We start from the raw sequence: 22,540 nt of genomic DNA, 5'->3' as shown, positions 1-22,540 counted from the left end.
GCACCCACATAAATTAGACAAGGAAGACGACAAAAAAAATCATAAAAATGAAATTTAATTCATACTTTATTTTGCTGAGGGCCTGATGGTTGTTAGCTGATTTGATTTATTGTCACATGTATTAACAGTGAAAAGTATTGTTTCTTGCACATTATACAGACAAAGTATACCGTTCATAGAGAAGGAAACGAGGGAGTGCAGAATGTAGTGTTACAGTCATAGCTAGGGTGTAGAGAAAGATCAACTTAATGCAAGGCAAGTCCATTCAAAAGTCTGACAGCAGCAGGGAAGAAGCTGTTCTTGAGTCGGTTGGTATGTGACCTCAGACTTTTGTATCTTTTTCCCGACGGAAGAAGGTGGGAGAGAGAATGTCAGGGGTGCGTGGGGTCCTTAATTATGCTGGCTGCTTTGCCGAGACAGCAGGAAGTGTAGACAGAGTCAATGGATGGGAGGCTGGTTTGCGTGATGGATTCGGCTACATTCACGACCTTTTGTAGTTCCTTGCGGTCTTGAGCAGAGCAGGAGCTATAGCAAGCTGTGATACAACCAGAAAGAATGCTTTCTATGGTGCATCTGTAAAAGTTGGTGAGTGTCGTAGCTGACATGCCAAATTTCCTTAGTCTTCTGAGAAAGTACAGACATGGTGGGCTTTCTTAACTATAGCGTCGGCGTGGGGGGACCAGGACAGGTTGTTGGTGATCTGGACCTAAAAACTTGAAACTCTCGACTCGTCTTTCTACTTTGTCCCCGTTGAACAGGGGCATCGGCATGTTCTCCTTTACACTTCCTGAAGTCAATGACAATCTCCTTCGTTTTGTTGACATTGAGGGAGAGATTATTGTTACCGCACCAGTTCACCAGATTCTCTCTTCCTGTACTGTGTCTCGTCATTGTTTGAGATCCGACCCACTACGGTGGTGTCGTCAGCAAACTTGAAAATTGAATTGGAGGGGAATTTGGCCACACAGTCATAGATGTATAAGGAGTATAGTAGGGGGCTGAGAACACAGCCGAGTTGATGCTTTGGCTGGAGTGATGATCTTGGAAAAAAAAAGCAGGGTTCTCAGGGTTCTTGTAGTTGCTCTGCCAGGAGGTTGATTTCTCCAAGGAATTTGAAGTTGGAACAGATGAGAGAGAATCTTTCAAGGTATTGCTGTTGGGTAACTTGGCTACTTAGTTGACTGAAGCAGTTGTTCCGTGGACTCTAATGGCATTCTTGCTTTGCATGCAACTTGAATTCTGCGATTTTTTTTAGCAGGGAGGATAAATGGTTGCTTTAACATGTAACCTCACAAGAAGTGCAGAGTCATTTTCCAAATAAGGTATAGTGGTTCTCACACCTGTGATTTCTGTCAGCCAAAGGCCTTTGTATTTGAAATAGACCAGCATTAACAATGAAGGTGTTGATAAGGTTTGTTTACCTTTTGGCTTGACAAATAGAGTCAATATCAGTATCCTCTTTGTTCTTTCTGGGGGACAAGATATTTTCTTAATCCACAAAAGATGTCTGGAGACCCTCGGAAGGAATTTTGATTTTCAATCTTTTAAAATGTAGTTTTTAAAATATAGTTTTAAAGATTAATATCTTCATGCTGATAATAGGCATGACACCACTTATAGTCTCAACTTCTTATGGTTTAAGAACTACAACTACTATCATGACAAAGTGCTTGACAATTTTCAGTTGCACCACCTTGTGCACACCAACTTTTTCAATTGTCATGTATTAAAATGTGGACAACGAAACAACAGAAAATACTAATAGAAGCACAACTCAGCTTATGGATCGGACATGACTGGATAGATGACAACACCTCCAATCAAATTCTGTACAGACAGCTAACACGAAGCAAGTTTTTGAGCACCGGATGAATCTTGCTTAGAGAATGCATTGAAATGCAATCCGATGCATGTGGCAACGACACAAAAAACTTGAATATGTTTGCAATAGACTAAGCTGATATTTAGTACTCACAATTGAACTTTTGTTTTAAAAAAAAGATTTGCATTTATATAGCACTTTTCATGATCTCAATGTTCAAGAGCACTTTATAGTCAAGGAACTACTTTTGAATGTGGCAGCCATTTTGCACATGGAAGGATCCTCCAAACAGCATGGGATAATGACCCGTGATAATCTGTTTGTGATGTTGCTTGAGCAATATTGGTCAGGACACCACGGATAACTCTCTTGTTCTTCTTCAAAGTAGTGCCGTGGGATATTTTACATCCATCTAAGAGGGCAAACAAGTCCTCGGTTTTACGTCTTGTCCAAAAGATCGCATCTGCGACAAGTGCTGCACTGGTGTGGCTGTCTTGATTTTTGTGCTTAAACCCTGGACTGGAACATGAACCCACAAATGACTCAGAGCAGAGCCACAGTTGGCATAATCAACAATATGATCAATAATATTAGGAGCAACAAAATCAAATGCCCAAAATGAAGTTCTTGTATGCATATACTGAGGACAACCATATGTTTCATGGATGTGACAGCACAGCCATGAGTGAGTCATTAACGAGTGAATAACTTAACTTGTCATCTTCGTAGCCAAAGGATTACAGAACAGAGTTAACTTATGAATGTCAATGGGGAAGGGAGATTAGAGAAAGGCGCCAGAGGCAAAATAATTTGGATCGGTAAAATAACATTTAAAAATATAAACAGGCAGCATTTTTTAAGAACATTGCTATGCCCTTCTTTTAAGCAAGTTTTTTTCCTCCTTATACATTTTAAATAAACTTTTGAGAAGACTAGCTTACTTAGCTGCTAGTGACAGCAGGTTTGGTAGCAGGGGATCATAAATCATTTTCTGGTCTTTGAAGATTCACACACTTTGTATTTGTAAGAGGAAACATTGCAGCAATCTCTATTCTGACTCTGTCAAATTGCCTATCCTTCTTGTTGATAGCAAGCTTTACACAGGATCCTCACAGTGCAGAAGGAGGCCATTCTGCCCATCGAATCTGCTTCTACTCTCAGACAGAGCATACAGGCCCACCTCCCTGTAACCCAACGCATTTATCCCACTAATCTCCCTAACCTACACATATTGGAACTGTGGAAGGAAACCAAAGTACCTGGTGGAAGACTACGCAGACATGGGGAGAATGTGCAAACTCCACACAGACAATCACCCAAGGCTGGAATCGAACCCAAATCACTGGCGCTGTGAGGCAGCAGCACTAACCACTATGCCGCCCTGAAACCTGCTCCACTGTGTAATATGATTGTGGTTGATCTGATTGTGTCCTTCACTCCAGCTTGCCTATCTGTCCCCTTCCAGATCTTTACTAATTAATCCATTTTAAATTCCTCTACAGTTGTGGCGGGATTTGAACTCATGTCCCAAAACGTTATGGTAGCCCTACCAAGCCTCTTCGAACCTGGAATCAATATAGTCTTTGCGTTGTTGGTGTTAGTCGGACTGTGATCCAACAACAACGAGGGAATGATTTACATCCAATTTGGGATGGTATTCAAGATTTTGTTGCTGTTGTCCTCCTTGGTAATGGAGGTTGCGGTGGGGGATATGCTGTTTAAGTGAATCCTGTTGATAACTAGTTCAGTTGCCACTATACAACATTGGTAGAGTGGGTGGATAGAGTTCAGCACCAAGACAATGGTCAAGCAGACTGCACTGTCCTGGATAGGATCAAGCTAATTAAATATTTTCACATGTTCAGTATTCTCTCACAATTCTCTAACACTTCTCATTTGACAGACAGTGAGACACTCATAGTACTCATTCTCCATGCTGTTGTAGCGACAATGTTGACATGGCTGGTTCAGCCTAGCTTCTGGACAATGATGTACCACACCACTATTGCTCCCCCAAACCCTTTTCAAGACTTTGCCAGTGAGGATCTTAACAATGAAGGTGTGTTCAAGGTTGGCGGGTTATTGGATGTTTTTATACAAGGGAAGGCAATTGCCAGGTACTTACATGGCTCAAAAATTACTTGTCACTCTCTCGTCCTTGAGAGCTAGAAAATGGGTTAGGTAGCTCTCGCTCAGCCAACACAGGCAAGAGGGGTCAAATCATCTTTTTCTATATCATAAATTTTCAACTTTTCTTTGATGTTGACAAGATTCTAAGGTGCGTTGGAATGGATTACTTCATTATAGGGCCAAACTCAAATTGTAACCAAACAACCCCGACCTGATCTTCTAACAGGGAAGTCATTGAGGAAGGAGTTAAAAACTGTTAAGTGTCAGGACACTAAAGAAGTTTAGCAATGGTAACCTGTAGCTACAAGGATTGACCAACAAACACAGCATTCACCCTGTACCAGGTAGGATCCCCCTACTTTATATCAGCTTTGCTACAGCTCCTTAGTGCCACAATCAAATGCCCCTCAACCCTCCTCTCCAGCCTTCAGCTAATTTCCATTCTTCAAGCAAAGCTGTGTCAAAATTTGGATGTGGAAATGCCGGCGTTGGCCTGCTCCGAAAGCTAGTGGCGTCTGCTACCAAATAAACCTGTTGGACTTTAACCTGGTGTTGTTAAGACTTCTTACTGTCAAAATTTGGAGGCAGAACTGAGCATTACCTGTCCAGATTTCTGGTAGATATCCCTGACAGCTCCTCCCATAACTCTGATGATTGATAAGGGAGTAATTGACCAGTCTCCTCCCATTTTGACTTGCTTTGCTTTTTGTGGATGGGACAGTGTCAGGTGTCATGACTAGGAGTTAGCTTTATCTGGTTCACAGATATACACATTTACAACAAAGTTGTTGTTGGGGCCCATTGCAGTCGTTGTGTACAGTTCACTTAGCTGTTGAAAATCACTTGAAGTGAGCAAAATTGGGTGGAGATTGGCAGCTAAGGTAATGGGATAGTTGAATTTAATGATGGAGACAGGATTGGATCAGCTGTAATGCTTCCCCATGGTTGAAATGTCCACTAGCACTCACTAGGCTTACAAATGAAAAACGACCCCATGAGGTACGAGAGAACTTCATCTTAAGAGATAGGGTCAGGGGAGAAAAACCAGAAAAGAATAAGGAACAGTGGGCACTGAAATTTCAAAAGCTGGAAGTGTTGTTCTCAAATAAAAACAATACTTTTTAAACAGTAGGCCTCTGCGAAGAATATTGGTATTCAGAGAACAAACTGTACATCAGGTTCTGGATTGCATTTGTAAAGCAGGATATTGGGTCTCAGTTCAGCTGAATTGGCTGGGCTTATGTCCCTTATCCCTACAGCTTTATATCTTCTGCCCAAAGTTTAGACACAACGGAAGCCTCCCTAGCAGTTCAACCAATCACTCCACTAGATAAAGGATGATAATATGTTCAATGAAACTTTGCAGATGTGGAAACTGTTTAAAAATGCCATAAATATTGCATTTTATTTGCAAGCGTGGCCATTTCAGTGTATTTACAAGTCAGAAAATCTTTTTGATGCGCCTGCAGTATCAAAATGGTCACAGGAACTGCTGGGACAACCTTTTCCTTTGCTTTATCTTTTGAAAATGTTAAATTTACGGGTACCCTTTAGCTACTGCTTTTTGGTTTATAATAATGAGCAAGATAAAGTAGTCTTTTATAAAAGAGTAAATGAATAAACTGAACTGCTTTGTTTGTCATAAGATTCCTACTAAATGGTTTCTATAAATTAATTTAAGTGCCTTACATCACAGTATGATGTTAATAATTACCATCCATCCACAACACAATTCACAAAATATCTCAAAACATATCGCTGTAGGAACAGCAATATATTATTTCTAGAAAACACAACAGAAATATGGACAGGGACTACAGAAGAGCATTTTACAAAATATCAAAAGGATATTAATCTGAAGTGTGATATTAACATTGGAAATATAGTACACACCCTTAGTGACAACAGTGAATAGTAAACAAAATAGTTATATCCTATAAAAAGAATGTTCACACGAATACTAAAAGAACATTTCTGTCACTGGTAATCAGGGTCACTGTATAATTAAAGAGCAAAGTATTGTAGATGCTGGAAATTTGAACAAAAATGCTGGACAAACTCAGATCCGACAGCTCAGTTCTGATGAAGGCTCACCAACCTAAAACGTCGAGTCTGCTTCTCTCTCTACAGATGCTGCCTGACCTGCTGAGTAGTTCCAACATTTTCTGTTTTTATTTCAGATTTCCAGCATCCGCAGTATTTTGCTTTGGTTTTATTGTATCATTCTATTCTACCAAATAAATTAAAATAAATTTAGTTTTGAGACTTAACTCCACGCACAAAACAAAATATAGATGCCCAGAAAACAAAATTGCATTTCAAGCAGCACAGGAAGCAAAATATTAATTCTATATGACACAGTATACAGACTGCAGCAACAGCTGTAACATGACAAGACAACAGCTAATGAGTTAATGTGTGAACTCAGCATTAATGATCAAATTGTAAGAGAACTAATTTAGGACTCCAGATCATACTGAAAATGGAGGTAAGAAACAATAAAAACTGTGGTAGAACAAGCTCATCATACCTCCTTACAAAAATACAAAAAAAAGAGGGAAAATATGATGCAAGGGTGGAAATGACTGCTTTTTCGCAAGCTCTGACACTACACAACTCATAATTATCCAATCCTGGAGTGTGTACTCTGTGTTATGTTCCTGGAAGTTAGGGTGACAGGGAGCCAAGTCAAGAAAATTCTTATTTGGTCAAGGCAGTGGGAGACAGCCGGGATGGGGTCTTGTTCAGTGGCAGTTTAGCTGGCTCACACTCTGACAATGTTGTAGACATCGGGATGATGACCGTCATTGAGTAAAGTTGTGGACAACAGTCTTGGTCTCCGGCACAAATCGTTGGTATTCACATTGATGAGCTGCAAGATATCCAAAAGAAAATGGATGAAGCGGAAGAAAAATTCCTTTCAGTCGAGAGAACAGTTTCCTTGGTGGAGGCACACCATCAGTCCTTGGAAATCCTGCTATATGGTATGTCAAAGATCCTGCTTAATTCAGCGAGAAGAGGCGTCAGTGCGCCCAATCTCCTGAGGGGAGCTGAGAATAAATTCCCAGCTGAATTTGAGAACTGGCTGCCATGCTTTCGCAATCTCTATTTGAGGGCTGGATATTTCAAGTTCAAAGAGGCATACTGTATCAGGTCTTTGACACCTGGGGTCGATTATGTACTTTAAATTGCTAGTCTTGCATTGTCTTGACCTCTGCGTTCATCGAGTAGGACTGGAGGTGGCCGGATGCAATGGGACCTTGCCACCTTCCAGAAGGCCTAGGTCTCTCTCTGCTGGGGCTTCTGAGTGACAACACAAAGGAGGTATACACACCTTGGTCAAACTGTGTATGAATCCGTGATACTGCTCATCAAGGCTTTGCCTTTAACGTCTGTGGATGGCTATATTATCCTGCAGTTCATCATTAATCCTGAATGACACCCCTTATGATTATAATCCTGATTTTGTGATGCCGTCTTTCATCCTGACAAAGCTGTTTGATATATGAGCACTGAGGCGTTTGTTGCCCGTTATCCTTTGAAAGCCAGGCATATCCATTTATTTATAATGGAATTCATCCACTGGTAAGCTCTGGCGGGTGGAATGGGGGAGACCTTAGTTTAGAATGTGCAACCTTTTACATTCAATCTTGGTCTTTCCGTGCAGTATCAGGGGAGCGGGGTGGCTAAGAGGGTCTTTCTTTTTATTTATTTTCTCATGGGATGTGGGTGCTGCTGGCTGGGCCAGCATTTATTGCCCATCCCTGAGGGCAGTTAAGAGTCAATCACATGACTGTAGATCTGGAGTGACATGTAGGCCAGACTAGATAAGGATGGCAGATTTCCTTCCCTAAAGAACATTAGTTGAACCAGATGGGTTTTTACAACAATTTTAATTCCAGACTTTTATTGAATTCAAATTTCATCATCTGCCTTGGTGGGATTCGATCCCAGGTCCCCACAGCATTACCCACGGTCTCTGGATTACTAGTCCAGCAACAATACCACTATGCCATTGCCTCCCTGCCAATCCTGTTTCTAGCCCTGTGTCAAATTCAAATCTTAGGGCCTTATGTTTGTAATATGGCGATACCTCCTTTGCTTGTGGATTGATAATGGGTCACCATCACTCTTTTGGGAAGCATGTTGGGATGGTTGTATGGCATTAGAGTTGTGCGATATTTAATTTATCCACTTTTTAATATTTTAATCCTGGCATTTATAATGGAGAGTTACATTATAGGGTATCCCTTTACTTTGATGATAGATAATGAATAGTACCACAGCAGGGTGGTGGGCTAGTGGTTTGGTATAGAGGTGGTGGGTATGGCATTACAAGTCCTCATAGTGGGTGAGGAAAACCCCCTTTAGAGCTATTGGTGTCACGCTTTTCTTTTCCTTTTGGTATTTTGGGGTCAAAGAATCCTTGTTGGTCTCCTGAGAAGGTAGACAGATCATGTATCTTGGAAAAGACAGTTTTATGGTCGTTGGCACCTCTGGCATAGCTGGAGTTAAGGAACATATTTATTGGCACATGGCCCAAGCGCATTTGGGGAATCCTTGGTTGTCTAGCCTCTCTTGGGTTGGTTTCCTATATTTCTCCTATGAGGTTATGTAGCTCATGCAAGAGCATACACTGTCAAGCCATGTCTTACATCTACAGTTTTATCCCAGTGTTCCTTTTTCTCCAAGGTTTCCTTTCATTATCTGGGTAAATGATATGGGCTCCAGACTGGTTATATTTAGTCCTACAGAGTTTTCGCCATCTTGTTGGGGAGGAGGATTGTATCTCCCCATTTGTGGATGTCTTGACAATTGTTTTGTTGTGAGCCCAAGCATAGTGCGAGAGTGCTTGGCTTATGAGGGTGTCAGCTGTTTTGAAAATTCATATTTGGAAGGTGTGGAGATTATACTCCGAATGGAAGGTATCCTGTTATCTGTGGGGCCCGAAGGCGAGTTTAGATACCTGAACTCTCTTTTATCTGCATTCTTCCAGTGAGGCTGTATCACTCTGCTCCCATTATCCTGTATTAGCGTAGAATAGAATCATAGAATCCTGACAGTGCAGAAGGAGGTCATTCAGTCCATTGAGTCTGCACCGACCACAATCCCACTCAGGCCCTATTCCCATAACCCCACATATTTACAATGCTAATTTCCCTAACACTAGGGTCAATTTATCATGGCCAATCCACCTAACCCACACATCTTTGGACTGAGGGGGGAAACCAGAGCACCCGGAGGAAACCCACGCAGACATGGGGAGAATGTGCAAACTCCACACAGACAGTGACCTGAAGCCGGATTGAACCCAGTTCTTTGGTACTGTGAGGCAGCAACGCTAACCATTGTGCCACCATGCCGCCCCAAATTTTGGCAGCGGTGGGCAGCATGTACAATGTCACACAACCTCTTGAGTTTGGGGTTGTATCCTGATGTTCCCCTCTTTCGGGGTATCCTTTCATTGTTTGGCGGTTTTGGGGTTCTGTTTTAGCCTTCATTTGTTGTATTTGAGCTCACAGGGACTCCCTTATGTTATGTCGCTCGGTCCTTGTTATCCTGTGGACTTGGGAGTGCTAGGTGTTCATGGCTTTATCCTGTTATCCCCCACTCTTTATAATATCCTTTCATTATACGTGTGAATGGAGGCACCAATCAAAATGAATTGTAATTGATAATCCAAACCTATTGTTATGATATTTGCCAGTCTTTTCTGCATATATGTGTGGAATGATGATTATTCTCTGCTGTTCTGGATTTCAGGTTTGTTGCATTATTTGGTAAAATGAAAATATTCAATAAAAACATTTTGAAAAACACAGAAAACACAATCATACCATTAACATGCTATCTCACAGGAAGCCTTTCAGCCCATCATGTCCCCGAAAAACTATTCCACTGCCTGTTCTTGCCCCATAGCCCGCCAACTTTTTTCCCTTTAAGTGTATTTCCAATTCCCATTCGGTCACTACATTCCAAGCCATAACAAGTCATTGCATAAAAGAACTCTTCCTCATCTCCCTCTGGTTCTTTTACCAATCAACTACAATTGATATCTTTGTACCAGCTGCCACTGCAATATGGATAAATAAAAAAAACGTCCAATGCAAGAAGTTCAACAGATTTAAGGGTGGGATCAATAATCACTGACAAGTTGCTTGCATGTAAGTAAATAAGAAGTTTTAAAAATCAAGACTTTATTGAAACCTGCATGAGGACACGCTGGATTTGAAAAAAAATAGATTTGTAACAGGTAAAAGAGAGAAAAAAATGTTGATGGAAAGATTATCAAGCTTTTTGTTGTAAAAAAACCAAAACCTGCAATACACTCTAATGCAAGGCCCAACATCTTGGAACCATTCTACTGTGGGGAAACTATGGGTAGGATTTTACAGCTTTGCTCGCCCCAAAACCACAAGATCCTGCCTGAGGTCAATGAATATTTCCATTATCCGTCCCTCGCCCACTCCAATTCTGTGGTGGGCGGGTGGTAAACATCCAACGTACATCTATGGGCCTGGTCTTTTTCTGGAGGAGGGCATCTCACTGTGTACCCGAGTAAACTGCCTCTTGCACTTTACAAGTCAGTAACATTTTGCAGCAGCAGGCAAGGGCAATGAAACATATTGGATCATAGTGAAAGGCAGGTCCATCAGTATCTTTCATTAACCAATGGTATTTAAGGACGTGAAAGAAACAGGGTCAGAGAAGGAGGGCGAATTAGAGTCCAATCAGGTAATGAAAGAGGAAGAGAGGTGGATTGAGAAAGAGAACAAAAAGTTCAAAAAGGGAAATAAATGCAAAAGTTACTTTTACATCTCTAACAATTAACTACATGGAGAAGCAGTTCAGATTTTCCCTTCCCTTCTCCAGAGAGGTCGATTGGCGCTCTATTGACAATGATCAATTGTTAAAAGATACTTACATTCCATCTCCAACTTTCAACAACAAGTTTAAAAGGAAAATGAATGTGCAAATCCAGCAAGTGCTACAAAGTAATGGAAGTCAATGGCAAGATGCTGTTTATGCACGGTACAATTCATGATTTGCTTCTCAATCCCCAAACTTGTTGATCTATTTGCTTATTAACAGCATGCATAGTTAACATGGCTTTTTCCAGCAAGGTCCAGCCCCATCCATATTTTTTCCTGACAGTTTGGATTACAAGCAAGAAAAGGCATCTCACTATCAGTCTGAACACGTTTAACTGGACCAAATGAACAAGCACTAACTATTCTATTCTACATGTCAAGTAAACCATAAAAAGTCTGTAGACCAGATTTTTTTCATGCATTGTTTAATAAAATTTATAGTTTAATAAATAACATGCACAAAATTACAGGTCAGAAGCTTAAATGATTTAAATTCATCCCAGCCTGAGGTTAACAAGTTAAAAGTTCCAACATATGTTTACACTGAAGTTGAAAAGGCTAACTATCAACCAAGATTCAATACAGCATAGTGATATGAACTCTGTGCCATTCCAGGAGGAAAATGAATGACCTGCAACAGTGTTGAATGACACTGTAAATTGGATGGAATGAACAATTTTCTTTTCTCCATGCACACCAATAGACAAAGAACTAAAATAACCTGATGTGTCTCCCTATGTGGGGGTCCCAGGTATGGCTCTCAAAATCATGGCATGCCAATGATATCTCAATCAAGAACTGTTACAATGAGAACTGACAAGCTAGCACCTTTGTATTTGCCACAGCATGGATACTGTTAGCGGGTGAATTTGCAATTCAAAGCATGCCACAGAGTTTGAATTTTAAAGACTTAAAACAAATTTACATTGCATTACTGTGGACAATAACACCACGCTGTAATCACAGCAATGTAGATTTTAAACAGTTAATCACTTCAACATTAGTGCAGTACCAAAAAGCCTTATGTATCTGCGTGCTTTAGAATCCCTTCAGTACAGAAGAGGCTATTTGGCCCATTGAGTCTGCACCAACTCTCTGGAAGAGCACCCTATCTAGGTCCCAACCCACTGCCCTAACCCATAATCCTGTAACACTTCACATCGATCATGGCCAATTCACCTAACCTGCACATCTTTTTCAACTGAGGGGGGAAACTGGAGCACACAGATGCAACCCACACAGACATGGGCAGAACGTGCAAACTCCACACAGTCGCCCAAGGCTAGAATTGAACCCGGGCCCCTGGCACTGAGGCAACACTGGCAACCATTGTGCCACCATGCTGCCAGTATAAAAACTAGATTCAAGTTTCCTTTAAGCCAACACCAACTTTAAGCTTTATTTAAGTATTTGTTTCACTGCAACTTTCTCAGGCAACTCATAAATTAATCTTACATGAATATTATTCATTACAAACACAAGAATCTCGGTATTATATATCACTACCATCATGAAGTTTTTTGGTCAAACCTTCTAAATGCACTCAGTGTCAGTGAAATAAATAGTCAAGGTTCCACAATTTTACTGCTGATGAATTCAAAGGTGCTTTCACACACACACCAATTTAATGTTCTGCTGTGATGCTATTGCTAGGTGTCAACAAGTTCAGGACTTCCAGCACCTAGTGGCTTCACATCCAAACACTAGAATGCAGTAAAAAAATTGTCTTCCAAAATTCAGAGAGAGGAAGAGAAGGGCTACTATAAAGCCGATTCAATTTATTTTTACACTAACTTGACATAACATTTCTGTCCCAGTTTGCAATATGTTCACTACATAATGGGCTAAGCTACCAATTAATTATATGGAAAAGATGTGCAAACTGTCACTTCTAGCTTTAACTACATTGGAACTAATTGAATTGCAGGTCATCAAACTTCAGTCTTTTCTGTTCTAAACCTTCACTGATATTTTCAAGCATCAACTAAAGTTTATTAGTCACAACTAGGCTTACATTAACACTGCAATGAAGTTACTGTGAAAATTCCCTAGTCGCCACATTACGGCTGGGACACTAAAGGCAGCATGAACTTTAGTTTATCCTTTCCACTTCAATACATTGCTGAAGTTTCTAATTTCGCCCAAATAAAACTTGTTTCTCGTTCACAGAATGTGACTTGTTACATTGCTTCCAATGGGAACGCAGTCTCTTAGATGATATCAAACCATCAGCACCATTAACCAAAAATTACAACTTTACACTATTGACAATCAGCTGTTCAAAGAACGCACTTAGATTTTAAAGGCTTAACTATTAACATCCACATATGTAGTGTCAATATTTAAGAACTGCAAAAATACAATTAAAAAGATATCAGTTGAAAGATCTCATATGTTGACAACAGCCTTTCTCAACTCTTACCTTAAAAGTGCAGGTCAGAGTTTCAAGGACACTAAATGTCACCTTTGTCAGTAATAGAAATCTCAGAGTCAGAAGGCTGTTCATGCCACACTCCAGAGGCTCGAGTACTTAATCCAAACTGAGACTCCAATGCAATACTGAGGGAGTGCTACACTATCAGAAGTGCCATGTTTCCAAACAGACATAAAACTGACATCCTCATGTGTGCATAAAAAAGCCTGTGGTACTATTTGAACAGGGGAGTTCTTCTGGTGTTCAGGCCAACATTTATCCCTCAACCAGTGCCCCCCCAAAAAGTCATTCACTTGACTACTGCTTGTGGGATCCTGCTGTGTACAAATCAGCTGCCATGTATCCCTCCACCTAACAGTAACTCAAAAAGTTAAGTTCAATAATAGACTTGCACCATTGTAGTTGTCACATATAAATATGTTTGACTGTAAATAATCATTTTCATAATAAAAGACTAAAGAATCAGGATTTCTAATTCCTAGCATTGCTAGGTAATATCAATTTTACAATTTTTGAACAACAAAGTATGAGAGAATGGGAGAAAGAATAAATTGATTTCATGGTACAGTTTACATTCCAAAAGGAAAATGAAGACATTAAAACAAGACATTTTACATTGACAAAAGATTGAAATTCCAGAAAGTTATGGTGTTCAACAACACTGACAATTATAACCCATAACATAGGCCTGCCCTGTACAAAACAAAGAACCATGTACAAAATGGAATTAAACATTATCTACGGTAGAAAGAGACAGCATCAATAAAAGTTGGGGGGGGGGGGGCGGTTCTGGGACTTATCTACTGGAATAACTAACAAAGGAAAAAAAAAATCACACCGCTGTGAACATTCCAGAAGAATAAGTGCCGAGGTGAAGTTACTTTCTTTTTAAAAAAAGAGAAAACTGGAATAGTGGATATAATTGTCCAAAATTGAGCACAGCAAATTCCAACTCCAAAAGAAGTTATGCAGCGTGTAAACTTAAAACAAAAAGAGAAAAAAATCCACAATTCAGTTGAGGGGGTGCATCAAAATTTCAGCTGCCAGGTCAGGCCAGGGACCATATTATGACAGCTCTGAGTGAAGTCTCTGAGAGACAGAGAGAGCAGCAACAGTAACCTCACTCTGCTCTTGATCACAATGTCACTGGCAAGAAGAACAAGCACAACAAGAGGCAGAGACACACACATGGCTGTTAAGTCCTCAGTTCACACACACACTATATATATATATTTCACCCAAAAAAAATGAATAAAAAGGGATGTTTCCAGAAAAGGAAACCACAAAAATAAATAATAAAAAAGGGATGTTTCCAGAATGCCTCGAGGAAGCAAAAGAAGAACATAATGCTGCTCCCCCCAAACAAGAACATAATGCTGCTCCCCCCAAACAAGAACATAATGCTGCTGCCCCACATGTCCCTCACCCTCCCCACCCCCCTCCCTCTCTATTACGGGAGTCCCAGGCTTGTGTGTGGCCTAGTCCAGAGGAAACACACCCAGAGCCAAAGCCGCCAAACGCTTCTCCGCTCCCCCCCCCCCCCCCCCTGCTCTCTCAAGAGGTCCAGGGGCAGAGTGGTGGCTCCTCCCGAAATAACAATAGTCGGTGGAAGGTTTGCACTTGGTGCTGTGTTTATTTTTTTCTCTCTCTCCCTTACCTGCCGTATATCCCCTCGGTGATCCTGTTCCGTTTTAACGGCCTCCTGATCTTGCTGCAATCAGCATTGCGCCTCTTCATTGTCCTTCGCTGCCTTTCCCCTCCTTCAACACACTTTCCTCTTTATTTTTTTACAAAAAAACAAAAAGAAATAAAAATTTCACATAAAAATTCGGCGGGGGGGGGGGTGGGGGAAAGGAAAAAAAATAATTAATTTGGAACGGTTTTCAGATCCTGAAGAGAATATTTCCCACCTCCCCGGCCCCCCCTCTCCTCTCGCTCGCCATCCGTTTTCTTCTCCCTTTCAAACAAAGAATTAAATCAAATGAAACCAACCCCTTTCGGTCCAAGCCAATATTTTTTTTTCTCTGGGCTGGAGGGGGGGGGGGGAGGGGAGGGGAGGAGAGGGAGGCCGGGGGGCGGGTCCTTGTCTGCCTTGTTCACTGTGATTAACGTGGGCGCTTGGCCAATCGGAGACCGCCGCAGTTGATTGGCAGGCCGCTCCACCAACCGGTACCGCGGTCACCCCTGTCAATCATCAGGGATGACCCAATAGACGGGAGGCAAAGGGCGGGGGGGCACTGGGAGAGACGTCAAGCTGTGTGGGGGGGGGAGAGAGAGGGAGACATTACGCATGCGCCAGGTTGTTGGGCGCACACGCATAAGAGACATTACGCATGCGCCAGGTTGTTGGGGGCGCACATACACAGAGAAGGGGATATGACGCATGCGTCATGTTGTTGGGCGCACAGGCTTAGGAGACATTCCGCATGCGCCAGGTTCTTGGGTGCACAGGCATGAGACATTACGCATGCGCTCGGTTGTTGGGAGCGCAAACACACACGGAAAGACTTCACGCATGCGCGCTTAGCGTCACACACAAGCTTGGTTGGCGCGGACGCCCAGTGGTTGGCGCTGTCCGTCAGCGGTGCCCAACCAATGGGCGGGAGCACGTCACAGTGGCAGGCAGGTTCGGTTGCGGTGTCGCTGGGAGGTGCATTGCCTGGGGGAGTGTGCGCAGGCTTCCACGTATGCAGATTGTGCCTCAAGTTACAGGCCGGGGGTTGGTGGGGCTAAAACTCAGTGTATGCAGCAAAATCAAATTAAATTAGTTCCCTGAATAGGAATGAATATTCATGCAATAATTAATTACATTTAATTTATAAATAATTTCATTATGCTCAACTATATCACGATGTGGAGATGCCGGCGTTGGACTGGGGTAAACACAGTAAGAAGTTTAACAACACCAGGTTAAAGTCCAACAGGTTTATTTGGTAGCAAAAGCCACACTTTTGGTAGCAAACGCTTCTCCGCTCCCCCCCCCCCCCCCCCCCGCTCTCTCAAGAGGTCCAGGGGCAGAGTGGTGGCTCCTCCCGAAATAACAATAGTCGGTGGAAGGTTTGCACTTGGTGCTGTGTTTATTTTTTTCTCTCTCTCCCTTACCTGCCGTATATCCCCTCGGTGATCCTGTTCCGTTTTAACAGCCTCCTGATCTTGCTGCAATCAGCATTGCGCCTCTTCATTGTCCTTCGCTGCCTTTCCCCTCCTTCAACACACTTTCCTCTTTATTTTTTTACAAAAAAACAAAAAGAAATAAAAATTTCACATAAAAATTCGGCGGGGGGTGGGGGAAAGGAAAAAAAATAATTAATTTGGAACGGTTTTCAGATCCTGAAGAGAATATTTCCCACCTCCCCGGCCCCCCCTCTCCTCTCGCTCGCCATCCGTTTTCTTCTCCCTTTCAAACAAAGAATTAAATCAAATGAAACCAACCCCTTTCGGCTTTTGCTTTGGCTTTTGCTACCAAATAAACCTGTTGGACTTTAACCTGGTGTTGTTAAACTTCTTACAACTATATCACACCAGAACCTGATCCAGGAGGTGGCATGGGTTGCTTGAACCTTTTTGTCAAAAGCAGCCTGGCAAACTATTTTTCTGCACCAACTACTTGGATATTATGGGTGGCACGGTGGCACAGTGGTTAGCACTGTTGCCTCACAGCACCAGGAACCCAGGTTCAATTCTTGGATCACTGCTTTTGCAGAGTCTGCATGTTCTGCCCGTGTCTATGTGGGTTTCCTCCGGGTGCTCCGGTTTCCTCCCACAGTCCGAAAAGATGTACTGGTTAGATGCATTGGCCATGCTAAATTCCCATTCAGTGTACGCGAGCAGGTGCCAGAGTGTGGCAACTAGGGGATTTTCACAGTAACTTCACTGCAGCGTTAATGTAAGCCTATTTGTGACACTAATAAGATTTTTAAAAAACTTAAATATTGGTTCACAAGTGAAATTAAAGCATAAATTAAAGGATAGTTTTATTTTAACAGTGGTGACATCTGACACAAGCTGTAGCTCTTCCAACTAACCCTTATTCTGCATTTGACACCCACATTTCTAAATCATTGCCTACACTTTTTAATGGGTAGTTTCAGGTGTGGACTGCAGTCTTCTGCATCTGCTACTTGAGCTGATGCCATGTTTTTTTTGTTTTGTAGCAGGTGTTGCTGACTTTCCTGGGGATGGGCAGACCACCAAAACTGTATTTAGACTTGTTTTGTGTGTGTGCTGCTTCAGGATTGTTTTGTGCATTCTGAATTGTGATTATTGAAAAAAAACAGAGGACACAGATTTGTCACTGGCGCCATGTGATTATTTTGGCTGCGTCTAATATGCATATCTATGCCAGGAAGTTTGGGGTTCCCTAAGGAGCCATTATATGGTTTCCCATGAGTATATTTTAATTGCTTTTCTCTCCATTGAGTCAATCTGTCTGTTATTCATGCAATGTGTGTCTGTTTCTCTTTTTTCACTGCATCAGCTGTAATTTGTTTAACGCTGTTCTATGTATTTTCTGCCCTAATCTGTTATTCTCTCTCACTGTCTTTTTGGAATCAGAAGTAGCTGAGGAAGTGAATACAGAGCAGCCAGAGTGAGCACCAGGTGATACGGAGTAGTGGAATCATCAGCACGAACATACATTTGGTCTACTGTGTTTGCACATGTTTTTCACATTCATCGCACAGTCTTCTGTTGGGATAAATGTTGGCCCGGCCTTGATTACAAGAGGTGTGGATAACTGTGGTGGTCAAAAATTTAATTGGAAAAATGTAAGGGGAATTAATGAAGAAATTGGAAAGAGTTAATGACAGAATTTTGTATTTATTAATCATGTAATACACTGGTTAAGAAAATGTTATACTGGCTAAAAGAAGACAACATTTATTTTCAAATGATCTGATTGGTGCAAGGTACCATCTAGTTAGTGAACGAATATCAGAAAAAGGCTCAGGGTATGCTTAACAGAGACTACTGGAAACAAGGCATCCAGGAACTTTCAAATGTTCGTTAACTATATGCAACTATTTTCAGGAATAGACAGGCTCCCTTCCAGGGGCACCTCCTTCTGAGTTGTACAGACATGTGATCTGACATCATTGATGATGTATACTGGCTATTAGCATAATAGCTATTAAGCCATTGTACTACATCCAGGGAGGAAATTGCGGGTCCCCTAGCAGGGATATTTGTATCATCGATAGTCACAGGTGAGGTGCCTGAAGATTGGAGGGTGGTAAATGTGTGCCTTTGTTTAAAAAGGGCTGCAGGGAAAAGCTGGGGAACTACAGGCCGGTGAGCCTCACATCTGTGGTGGGTAAGTTGTTGGAAGGTATTTTGAGAGACAGGATCTACAGGCATTTAGAGACTCAAGGACTGATTAGGAACAGTCAGCATGGCTTTGTGAGTGGAAAATCATGTCTCACAAATTTGATTGAGTTTTTTGAAGGGGTAACCAAGAAGGTAGATGAGAGCAGTCCAGTTGATGTTGTCTACATGGACTTTAGCAAGGCCTTTGACAAGGTACCGCATGGTAGGTTGTTGCATAAGTTTAAATCTCACGGGATCCAGGGTGAGGTAGCTAAATGGATACAAAATTGGCTTGATGACAGAAGCTAGTGGGTGGTTGTAGAGGGTTATTTTTCAAACTGGAGGCCTGTGGCCAGCGGGCTGACGAATGGCAGATGGAGTTTAATTTAGATAATTGCGAGGTGATGCATTTTGGTAGGTTGAACCAGGGCAGGACTTACTCAGTTAATGGTAGGGTGTTGGGGAGTTACAGAACAAAGAGATCTAGGGGTACAGGTTCATAGCTCCTTGAAAGTGGAGTCACAGGTGGACAGAGTGGTGAAGAAGGCATTCAGCATGCTTGTTTTCATTGGTCAGGACATTGAATACAGAAGTTGGGATGTCTTGTTGAAGTTGTACAAGACATTGGTAAGGCCACACATGGAATACTGTGTACAGTTCTGATCACCCTATTTTGGAAAGGATATTATTAAACTAGAAAAAGTACAGAAAAGATTTACTTGGATGCTACCGGGACTTGATGGTTTGAGTTATAAGGAGAGGCTGGATAGACTGGGACTTTTTTCTCTGGAGCGTAGGAGGTTGAGGGGTGATCTTATAGAGATCTATAAAATAATGAGGGGCATAGATCAGATAGATAGTCAATATCTTTTCCCAAAAGTAGGGAAGTCTAAAATTAGAGGACATAGGTTTAAGGTGAGAAGGGAGAGATACAAAAGTGTCCAGAGGGGCAATTTGTTTCACACAGAGGGTGGTGAGTGTCTGGAAAAAGCTGCCAGAAGTAGTAGTAGAGGCGGGTACAATTTAGTCTTTTAAAAAACATTTAGATAGTTACATGGGTACAATGGGTATAGAGGGATATGGGCCAAATGTGGGCAATTGGGACCAGCTTAGGGGTTTAAAAAAAAGGATGGCATGGACAAGTTGGGCCGAAGGGCCTGTTTCCATGCTGTAAACCTCTATGACTCTATCTCTCCCAAGTCTTTCATTCTTTCATTTCTTTCATTCTACTCGTTAACATTAACCATTTACACATCCTACTACCCCCTTCCCCCCACAGTCTCATGTGCGAATGGCGTAAATTTCCAACAGTATTCTTGACTCTTAGTGGATGTGTAGGATGTATATTCTCCATATTCTTCCTGGAATACACTTGAATCATAGAAACATTTGGCCCTGCTCCACCATTCATTTTGATCATGGCTGATCATCAAATTCAGTATCCTGATCCTGCTTTCTCCTCCAGTAGACCCGATATATCTTCCTTGAGTACAGTGTATGACCGTTTGTCTATTCCCTGTTTCTTCTTTTTTGTACCCTCTCTAAAGGTTATGCTGCTGGTTGCACTTTCTTGAGTGTAGGAGACCTGGTCAGCTTCTGTTCAGGTTTGCATGGCTGTAGTGTGTCTGCAATCTTCTGGTCCAGATGTTTCGTTGCTGTTGCTTAGGGGAGTTCGATGATTCCTGTGCCCTGAATGAAGTGTTGTGCACTCCCAATTCATTCAAGAATGAATCCGATGGACAAACAGAAGAATGAAGATTATCCTCAAGTGGAGTTACTGATACTTGAGTCAATACTGTGAGGGTTTGACTTTCTGCTTGTGATTGCTCAGCATGTGCACAGACTGCTTTAACGTCAGCGTGAGCTTACTGTTCGCTGGGCAATGGCATTTTGAGAGCTTCAGCAATGACAGCAACTGGAATAGAGTTGAATGTCGCCTCAGGTTTTGTGACTATATTGTGTTTAAATCAGTCAGGTTGTTGTTATGCTGTCTGAACTAGATTCAGAGAAGTTACACTTCCCCGCACCTCTGAGGTGTGTGAGAGACCAGTGCCTAGTACATCAACAGTGTCTGTCACCCCTTCATCAGTCCTGATGTCAGTGTTTGGCGAGTAAGCACTTTGTTCTGCACTTGTCTCACTGGCCATTGTCAGAGCTTCTGTTCCTGGTTTCTCTTGATTAAAGTCAGTACCCGCATCAGGTTTTACTATGTCATCAGTGTCTTTATCGGATTAGTCAGGTGAATTGGCATCCTGGTCACAGTCGTATGTGATATCTTGGGTATGATCCTCATCGCTCTCTCCTCAAAAATTGTGTAAGATTCAGAATTTCCTCCTCTGGCTGGTTCAAGCCTTTTTGAGTTGCCTTGGATTTCCATTGCATCTGGTACATAAAGAAGCTTTCTTTTTATTCATTTGTGAGATATGGGCATCGCTGGCTGGCCAGCATTTATTGCCGATCCCTACTTGTCCGAGGGCAGTTGAGCCTCAACCACATTGCTGTGGCTTTGGAGTCACATGTCGGCAAGACCAGGTAAAGACAGCAGATTTCCTTCTCAAAAGAACACTAGTGAACCAGGTGGATTTTTCCAACTATTGACGATGGTTTCCTGGTCATCAGTAGATTCTGATTCCAGATAATTTGGAATGCACATCTATACAGTCTATTATGAAAGTCAAACCTAACGTTGAAGGTGGAGGTTTTGAATTTCAACTCCTGATGGGCCTCAGAGCTATTGCACATGCTCATATTAACATTTTCGCCCAGCACAGCAGTGCAAGAAGAAAAAAAATCAGCATGAAAACTCAGGCCAGGTAACTGGGAGTGGAGCACCATTGAGATAAAGAGTCCCAGGCAGCAGACAGGGAGAGGTCCCAGAAGAAGACTCCTCGAGTGGGGGGACAGGGACAGGAAGAGATCCCAGTTCAGTTAAAAAGTAAGGAGCAAAGAAAAAGACCCCAAATAGGGAAAGGGCTGTCGGCAGCAGACTTTAAACGAAGGGAGTTCCAGGGAAGCCCTGGGAATTGAAGAGAGCTCAGGAGAAGCCCCGAAGATTCAAGATTATATCTGAAGATTGGTGACTCAGGCCATGAGGGCTGATGTACCCCTACGAAACAGTAGTGTTCAGCTCGGCACATCCGGAGAGCTTAAGTTGTGCTTGTGCATTGGTGTTTGAGTGTATACTCAAGAATCCAGGTGAACAGAAACTCAGAAGATGAGATTGAAATTCTGCGAGGTGGGCCATTGTTGATGCCATCCAATTTGGAGTGACCTTTGAAAAGAATTCCAAAGTTAGATCTCCAAAGGTTTAGAATGGAATCCTACATGAGAGAGAGAGAGAGACATTGTTTTAGTGAGATTGATGACTCACAGTGTTTACTGATGTCTGGTGAGTTGTTGAGCAATCCATGGACTCTGTCTTTGTCACATCTGCCATTTACTGTCTAGTATGGTGTGTTTGGCCACTTTTGGCTTGTTAATTCGCATGTAACTCATACTGACCCTAAATGTTACTAGATGGATATTGTAAATTGTTTATCTTTTTGACCTTGTAGAGTAAAGTTTATTTTTGTTTGTACAAAACCCGTGGAATCTTGTGGCTTTATTCACTGAGCAAGTGTCTTAAATCTCAAACTTTGTCACACTTAAAATGAAATGTTATTGGTCCCTAACTAGATCTTACCAACAGTTTGGGGGTCTGGCCAAGAACCATAGTTATGAATAACACTGAGAGTGTTGGAAAGCTCGCTTCCATTACATCAAAGTGTAGCAGGCATCTGCTCTTGCCCCTGCTTCTTGCTTTCAAAGCACAATCTCTGTCTCACTAATTGAACTGTCTTGGATAAAGTTAGCTCTTCTTTGGACTGCAGGAAGTCAGATAAACCATAATCAAGGATGATGTTCCTCCAAGGATTAAAATATGAATCAAAGACCTTAATAACCTCTTCATAGTTTGCTGTGCTCTCATTAATACCCTGT

At 41.9% G+C, this 22,540-nt stretch overlaps 1 protein-coding gene across 3 annotated transcripts in view; it reads right to left on the bottom strand.

The window, feature by feature from the left end:
• The window catches only part of maco1b (macoilin 1b), a 96,573-nt gene extending 80,018 nt beyond the window's left edge, over positions 1–16,555 (bottom strand). The window contains exons 1-2 of one of the 3 annotated variants that reach the window (XM_078237937.1): positions 15,169–15,284; positions 14,916–15,035 (exon numbers count right to left, since the gene is read on the bottom strand). In XM_078237937.1, the coding sequence (XP_078094063.1) occupies positions 14,916–14,995 (80 nt within the window). In that variant the 5' untranslated portion in view covers positions 14,996–15,035; positions 15,169–15,284. Of the gene's footprint in view, positions 1–14,915; positions 15,036–15,168; positions 15,285–16,360 lie in introns of those variants that run through there. The other 2 variants (XM_078237938.1, XM_078237939.1) reach the window with 2 other exon arrangements.
• Between the last annotated feature and the right edge of the window lie 5,985 nt (positions 16,556–22,540).

This window comes from Mustelus asterias, chromosome 21 (genome assembly GCF_964213995.1).
Source record: "Mustelus asterias chromosome 21, sMusAst1.hap1.1, whole genome shotgun sequence".
Taxonomy (NCBI): domain Eukaryota; kingdom Metazoa; phylum Chordata; class Chondrichthyes; order Carcharhiniformes; family Triakidae; genus Mustelus; species Mustelus asterias.
This window is presented reverse-complemented; position numbering and strand designations above follow the sequence as displayed.